The sequence below is a fragment of the Falco rusticolus genome, chromosome 17 (assembly GCF_015220075.1).
Source record: "Falco rusticolus isolate bFalRus1 chromosome 17, bFalRus1.pri, whole genome shotgun sequence".
NCBI classification, from domain to species: Eukaryota; Metazoa; Chordata; class Aves; order Falconiformes; family Falconidae; genus Falco; species Falco rusticolus.
In genome coordinates, this window is record NC_051203.1 from 7,798,377 (window position 1) to 7,806,671 (window position 8,295).

General features: G+C 54.0%; 1 protein-coding gene across 1 annotated transcript; it reads right to left on the reverse strand.

The window, feature by feature from the left end:
• Window positions 1–1,294: 1,294 nt before the first annotated feature.
• Window positions 1,295–2,245, reverse strand: LOC119158601 (olfactory receptor 14C36-like). The gene has a single exon (XM_037410743.1). The coding sequence runs from the start codon at window positions 2,228–2,230 to the stop codon at window positions 1,295–1,297; it is 936 nt and encodes a 311-aa protein (XP_037266640.1). The 5' UTR covers window positions 2,231–2,245.
• Window positions 2,246–8,295: the final 6,050 nt, after the last annotated feature.

An 8,295-nucleotide genomic window follows, 5' to 3' on the forward strand; every position in this document is an offset into this window, starting at 1 on the left:
CTAAATCATGTCCCAAAGCAGTGTGCCTGTGTATTTCTGAAACATCTCCAGGACTGGTGATTCCACCAGCTCCCTGGGCAGCCTGTTCCAATGCTTGACCACCCTTGCAGTGAAGATGTTTTGCCTCATATCCAATCTAAACCTCTCCTGGTGTAACTTGAGGCTGTTGCCTCTTGTCCTGTCATTTGTTATGTGAGAGAAGAGACCTACCCCCACCCATCTACAACTGACTTTCAACTACTTATAGAGAGCAGTAAGATCCCCCTGAGCCTCCTCTTCTCCATACTAAACCACACAAGTCCCCTCAGCTGCTCCTCAACAGACCAGGGCTCCAGACCCTTCACCACCTTTGTTGCCCTTCCCTGGACCTACTCCAGCACCTGAAAGTTTCTCTTGAAGTGAGTAGCCCAAAATGGAAAAACAATGTTCAACGTGTGGCTTCAGCAGTGTTGAGTACAGGGGGTTGATCACTGCCCTGGTCCTACTGGCCACACTGTCTCTCATACCAGCCAGGATGATATTGGCCTTCTTGGCCACCTGGGCACATAGATGGCTCATGCTCAACCATCTGTCAGCCTGCACCCTCAGGGCACTTTCCCACCAGGCAGCATTCCAGAAACTCTCCCCCGAGCCTGTAGCGTTGTGTGGGGTTGTTGTGACCCAGGTGCAGAACTGGCACTTCTCCTGGTTGAACTTCATACAATTGCACACACACAAATGATCCAACATGTGCAGATCCCTCTGCAGAGCCTTCCTGCCCTCAAGGACATCAGCACTCCCACCCAACTTAATGTTGTATGCAAACTCACTGAGGGTGCACTCAATCCCCCTGGCCGGATCATTGATTAAAGTTCTGGAGCAGGACTGGCCCCAGCACTGAGCCCTGGGGAACACCACTCCTTATGGGCTGTCACCTGGATGTCACTCCATTTACTACCACTCCTGGGGCTTGGCTGTCCAGCCAGCTCTAACCCAGTGTGGAGAACACCCATCGAAGCCATGAGCAGCCAGGTTCTGCAGGAGAATGCTGTGGGAGACGGTGTCAAAGGCTTTTTTAAGGTCCAGGTAGACAGCATCCGCAGCCTTTTCATCATCATCAGCGCAGGCCAACTTTACAGTCCTCGCAGGCACATGTGCAAAGAGCTCTGGGTCAAACAGGCTGGGTTCATGTCTTTGAGTAATGGCAGTGGATGCTGCCATACGGGGACAAAGAGGCTTGTCACAGATAGAAAAATAAATGCACAGGAGTTTCCAGAGGTAACTTGGAAATTATTTGTGAAGAGCCATGGGTAGCTTATGGCTGCTGAGAGACATCTGACTGCATCAGCTTCTTTACTGCATTCTTCAGCTCCTGGTTCCTCATGCTGTAGATGAGGGGGTTCACTGCTGGAGGCACCACCGAGTACAGGACTGACATTACTGGATTGAGGGATGGGAAGGAGACTGAGATGGGCTTCCGGTAGGCAAAGGTGGCAGTGCTGAGTAAGAGGGAGACCACGGCCAGGTGAGGGAGGCACGTGGAAAAGGCTTTGTGCCGTCCCTGCTCAGAGGGGATCCTCAGCACAGCCCTGAAGATCTGCACGTAGGACAGCACAATGAAAACAAAACAGCCAAATGCTACTAAGAAACTAACCACAAGAAGCCCAAGTTCCCTGAAGTAGGCCCGTGAGCAGGAGAGCTTGAGGATCTGTGGGATTTCACAGAAGAACTGGTCCAGGGCATTGCCGTGGCAGAGTGCCAGTGAAAGTGTATTGGCCATGTGCAGTAAAGCGTAGAGAACATCACTGCCATAGAAAGCTACTGCCATGTGGACACAAGGTCTGCTGCCCAGCAGGGTCCCGTAGTGCGGGGGTTGGCAGATGGCCACGTAGCGGTCATACGCCATGATGGTGAGGAGAAAATATTCTGCTGAAAGGAAAAATACAAAGAGAAAGGCTTGGGCAGCACATTCTGAGTAGGTGATGATCCTGGTGTCCCAGAGTGTGTTGGCCATGGCTTTGGGGAGAGTGGTGGAGATGGAGCCCAGGTCAAGGAGGGAGAGGTTGAGGAGGAAGAAGTACATGGGGGTGTGGAGGTGGTGGTTACACGCTACAGCAGTGATGATGAGGCCATTGGAAACGAGGGTAGCCAGGTAGATGCCCAGCAACAGCCAGAAGGTCAAGAGCTGCATCTCCCGCGTGTCTGCCAATGCCAGGAGAAGGAACTGGGTGATGGAGCTGCTGTTGAACATCTGCTGCTTCTGAACATGGGGACCTGTTCAAGGAGGAAAGACAGGGACAATTTAGGAGAGACTTCTCTGAGCCAAGTGAAAGCCTTTCTCCTAGATGTGTCCCCGCTGCCCCATGTCCCCCCCTCTGCCGTTCCTAGGAGAGCTCCCTTCAGAGCCGTGGCTGGAGCTGTGCTGAGTGTGCTGTGAGGAGCAGGGGCTGTGCCCGCTGGCTGCCCAGCAGTGAGCCCTGCTCTGCAGCAGGGGCTTCATGGGAACCGTGGGGGCAGGGGCCACTCCTGGCCTTGGACTTGGTCAGACCCAACTGCTCCCAGCGCAGAAGGGCCTGTCAGCATCTGTTCTGCCCGTGCTGAGCAACGGTCATGGCCAGAGTCAGGTCAGGAGGGCTTTGTGCTGTGCTCAGGGAGAGCAGGGTGAGTGCTGAGAGGCAAGGGGACTGTCTGTGCCTTAGGGCAGTGTGAGGGAATCTGGTGTGTCCCTCTAGCTCCTTCGCAGCTGCCCAGCTCTGCTGGGTGAGGAGGTACCAAGGAGCCTGGAACTTAGGAGCTAAAGGCTGTGATGGGTGGGAGAGGAGAGAAGACTTGTGCTGTTCAGGGAAGGCATCTGCAATGTATGGCACAGCTGGGTGGTGATCCATCTCCCCCACTTAAGGTTTACCCTCAGCATTCCTCCACTGCCCCTGATCCCCTCTGTCTGTACCTCACCGGCCTGGAGCTGTCCCTGCCAGCAGCTCTTTCTCTGGCCCCATGGCTCTTCCCTGCCAGCGCTCACAGAGCCCAGCTCAGCCCCTGTGTGCCCAGCTCTGCTGATTCCTCAACTGTCTCAGTCCCTGCTCTGACCTGCACAGCTCAGATTTGATTGCCGCCAAGTGGAGCCAGAGAAAAGGGCTCCTTAGGGCAGAGGCAGGGACTCTGCTCTCTCCTTCCCTCTCCTTCCCAGCTGCCCTGCAATTGCTCCTTTCTCAGATGGAGAGTGATCACACTGCCATGTTACCCTGACAAGCAGCCAGGCACTGCTGAGAGCAGAGCAATGCACTGCACTGAACAAAAGGCCTCATCCATTCTCGAAGGCTCAGCACTACACTTCTATCCAAGAACACCCAGGGCTCACTGTGTGACCTGGAAGGCACAGCTCAGGTGGACACCTGAAGTAGGTAGACAAGGGTCGTGACCATGGCAAGCTTGAAAAGGACAGTCAGCTCCTTCCCTAGCCTCACAGACTGCATTGCCCACAGCATCACGTGTTAGGGGAAAGCTGGGACACCTCCATGCTGTGGACATGTCTGCATAGGAGGACCCACAAGGTCTAAGTCTCAGCCTGCAGCTGAACCCCTTATTGCCAGAGAGCCTGTCTGCAATGCCAATAGCATCTGAGCAAGGCCAGGAGAGAGACAAAGGGACACTCGGGAAGTCCTTCCCCTTCCCCTTCCCCAGCACACCACCTCCCAGACAGCAGCAGGGCAATACAGTCACCCTCAGGCTCTGCTCAGTGAGAAATGGGACCGTGGCAGCAGGAGAGATGCATTTCATCCCTTCTGCTGCTCTGCTGGACCAGGAGGTGTTGAAAAAGATGAAACCAACAGTCCAAAAGCTGTGCTGGGTGGGAGAGGAGAGCAGAGGTGTGTTACTCAGGGAAGGCACCTGCTCATAAGGGCATGGCCAGGAGGTGCCCCTATCTCCCCTGCATCAGGGTTCCCCTCAGCATCTCCCCCCTCCCTGCCCAGGGCTCTGCTGCCTGGAGCTGTCCCTGCCAGCAGCTCTTTCTCTGGCCCCATGGCTCTTCCCTGCCAGCGCTTACAGAGCCCAGCTCAGCCCCTGTGTGCCCAGCTCTGCCCTGCAGCCTGAAAGAACAGGTCACACAAACCCTGATGGAAAAGGAAAGCTGATGCTGGTTTCATCTGCAGTGTGCTGGGGAGGGAAGGCATTTGCTCAGCTTCCTCATCAACCTCCCTGTGATGCTTTCAGCATCTCACCTCCTGCTGTGACCTGGACAGCTCAGTTTCCATTGCTACCAAGTGGAGCCAGAGAAAAGTGGCAGCAGAGATTCAGGCAAGCACAGAGACTAGCTGGACACCCCTGCCATGAACTTTGTCATGAAAAGTCTCCTTAGAAATGATCTGGAGCTGTGAGCAACCCTGTCACATGCAGCACCCACTCAAAAGCACAGGGAACTTTTCCTAATGGGGATCACTCCTTCCACCCACAACTTCTCCCCAGAGCTCCATGGGAAGCTCCTGGGCAGGCTGAGAGGTGCCCCTGGCAGGCGGCAGAGCCCCTGCCCCAGCACACAGCCCCCTGGGCTGCAGGGACCCTGCTGGCAAGGACAGCCCTGGGCACCCCTGCCTGCACAGCCACCTTCACAGCCCTGCAGCCGGCCCTGGCACAAGGCAGCCCACATGCCCTGGCCCTCCCACGCTGCAGCAGGGAAGCCCTGCTCTGCAGCACACTGGCCTCCTCCACAGCACAAGGCTCCCACACGGTCCCACAGGCTGGGGGTGCCCCAGCTGCTGCAGACCCGGCTAGGAACTGCAGAGGCATTGCCCTGCAGCCACAGACTCACCGGCTCAGGGGCTGTGCAGATTTCTCCAACAGTGAGCTCGGAGCATCCTCCCACCAAGGTCTGCTTTTGAGCTCTCCCTGCCTCCCTCCTCTGCCCCTCTGGGCTCCCTCCAGGTGTCCCTGGGGCTACAGGGGAACCTGCTGGGGAACAGCGTGATGCAATCACGGATGTTTTGTATCTCAGCTCTGCAGACACACTTTTTTCCTAGCAATGGCATTTCTCTGATTAGAAAAAAGATTTCAGCATGAGAATCAGCTTTTGTTAACCCTTCAGTAGCCAGCACAGAAGGAAGTTCACAGGAAAGCATCTCAGATCTCCAATGTGGGGTTTTGGTGTGTGATGTCTTCAGTTACTCTCACACAAGGTAGGCATGTAAGTCTGGGTTTGTAGTCTCAGGGCTACTAAGACTCAGCTCCTTTTCCCAGGCCACGCCTCTGCTCTGAAGCAAAGCCTTTGCACCCGTGGGCTCGGGGACACTTGGTTCCAGGTTTCCTCATGGCAGAGCTGGGCTGGTGCTACAGCTGGGGGGCTTCAGCCCAGATGGTCAGCAGTGCCCTCAGCCAGGGGCCCACGCAGAGGCAGCTGGAGCCCGTCCTGGTTCAGACAGAGCTGTGACACTGATGGAACCAAGTGCCAAGGCAGGTGGCAGAGCTCAGCACAGCTGCTCTGCAAGGGCAGCAGCCTCCAACAGCCCAGGCATCCACCACGCAGTTTAGACCGGTGAGGCAATTTCAGGGCACGTGAAGGAGTGTTCCCTCCTTCAGGAGCAGTCACAGAAGACACAGAGATACTGTGTGGCCTCTGCTGAATTGAGCAAGGGCAGGTGTGGATACAGCTGAGGTTGTCTCTGTCCTCTTCTCCTCTGCCTTCCCTGGCCAGTTCTCCCAGGCCTCTGTGGCTGCAGGCAGGACTCTGGAGGAGAACAACCAGCACTGGGAGGGGATCAAGTCTCTTGAACTCAGGGAGTCTTGAGCAGTCCGTGGGAGCAGAGGGGCGTTATCCCAGGGAGCTGAGAGAGCAGGCTGCTGTCACAGGGAGGCCACTCTCCATCCTCTGGGAAAGGCCATGGAGACTGGGGGAGCTGTGGGAGGTGTGGCAGCACCCACCCATGGCACGCCCTTTTAAAAGATGGCCAATGTATGACTAGGGGACGTAAAGGCTGTGCCCCAGAGCGTGTCCACTGAGATAATATTTCATGGTGTATGAAAGAGAAGTTGAGTGGGTTGATGCAGGGGAGATTGTGCCTGGACATCCTCTTTGCTTTCTGTGAGGAAAGGACAGGATTTCTGTGCTTAGAGAGAGCAGTGGTGGTCTTTCAGTGGAGGTCAGTAAAGCTTTCACATTCATCGCCTGCAATAATCTAATTTCCAAATTCTGATATTGTGGACTGCGTGGGTAGAGAACTAGATTGGAAAAAATACCTGGATGGTCAGTCTCTTAAATACGTGATCAGTACAAGGTGCTCTGCCTGGAGGCATCCATTTAGCAAGATCCTGCTGGGGTCTTTCCTGTCATCTGCCCTGTTGAACCTAGTGTGTATGACCTGGAGGAGATGAGAGGGTGATTTTTCATAGCATTTGTAGATGTCACGACACTCAAGATAACAGACACTGCACTGGAAGGCAGGGTTGCCATCCTAAAGGACATAGGCGGGTCACAGGGATGTGCCAAAAGTAACCTCATTGTATGCAATGAAGAAAAATCCAGAGACTCGTCTCCAGAATGGACTAAGCCCCTGCAATGGCAGAGGCTGGGGTCTGTATGACTGTGAAGGAGCTCTGTAGGAAAGGCTCTGGTGGTTCTCGGATGTCATCAGGCAAAGCATAAGCCATCAGCAAAGGCAGCCAACAGCATCCTGGGCTCTATGAGAAGGAGCAGGGACACTGGAAATGGTTATCCCCCTCTAGTCAGCACATCATACAATAGATGCAGAATATGTGGAATCCAGAATACCAGAGACATTGGTGACATGGACTCAGTTCAGTGGAGGCCCACCATGGTGGTCACAGGTGGAGCACTTGCAATGTCAGAAGAAGTTGAGACAGCTGGGCTTGTCCAGCCTGGAGAAAGGAATGTCTTGGGGGAACATGCAGCAGCATGGCAGTGTCCCCAGGAGGACACAGTCAGGCTCTTTTCCATGCTACAAGGAACAAGGACAAGATGCCATGGGCTGGAGGAAGACATGGTCAAAGTATATACAGGGAGAAGCTTTTCCATCATGACGACAGTCAAGTGCATATCCAAGAAAGTAACAAAGCTGTATCCAAGCTGTATCCAAGAAAGTAACCAAGGTGCCTTTGGATAAAATTTTGAGTCATCTGGTCTGGCCCTGGTTTTTATAAGCGATTGGTAGAGAAACATGCCCAGGTCCTTGCCAGCCTGAATGATGTTGTGTAGAAGGATTTTTAAAGGACCGAGGACATATGTTACCATTGTCCAGAGTGGACAACCCAGGCCTGTTAGTTGAAGCTGCAGAGCAACTTTAAATTGTCCTTGAAACAAGGAGTGAGAGAAAGAAAACAAGCTATGCACAAACAAGAAGCCAGGTGCAGAGCAAGTCCTGGGAACTGCAAAATCAACACACTCTCATCGGCACACTCTGATCAGGCGCCTGCAGCATGCCCACCAACCAGCAACACGAACACCCGCGTGACCAGAAACTTTTATCCAATCACCTGTGTGTAAAGTCGCGTGAGCGGTTGGTTTAAGTTATACATGGAATTAGATGTGTCAATTAAACTTTTAACTAGTATCCTCTTTAAGAGAGGTGAGAGCACTAAAGAAACAGAAGTGGAGGCTTTAGTTCGCTGGGCACGAAAAAAGGATAAGATTCCCGAGCCCGCGTTATTGTTTAGTGTTACTGAGTGGAGAGAAGTGGGAAATTGCCTCTGGAATAGTACAATTGAGGGAGGTAAGGAAGGAAAAGAAGCTAGAGCGTTAGGAGCTATGTGGCGGTCGATAGTTAACACTCTGGAAACTATGAAGGCGGAAAAAAAGGTAGCGGCAGCAGCTATAGAAGTGTTGCGGGGAGGTGTGGTAGAAAAGCCGGTAGAGCAGAAGGGTGACTCACCTAAGCCTTCTCTCTTGGCTACACTTTTCGGAGTTGGGCATACTCGTCCTATGAAGGGTATGTCCGCCCCTGCGTGTTCAACAGTGCCGGAGCTTTTAGATAAGACAGCGGACAAACCAGAAGTTACTCCTCGGGAGCCTGAGGTAACTGAGCCAAACCTGGAAGAGGCGGCCGAGCCTCCCTAGGAGGGCGGGGCAGCGCGTCCTGCTGCACCAATCGGAGCTGTGGGTGGAGCAAGGCCATTTCAGGAGGGCGGGGCAGCGCGTCCTGCTGCACCAATCAGAGCTGTGGGTGGAGCAAGGCCAAAACAGAGGGTGGCAACAGCTAGTAGGTCTCGTCAGGGCAGGCAAAAGCGGCGTCCGATGACGTTTCCTCCTCTTCCTGAAACATCATCAGACAAATTTGAGGAGGATAGCGGGGAGAAGCCTTGTGATAACAA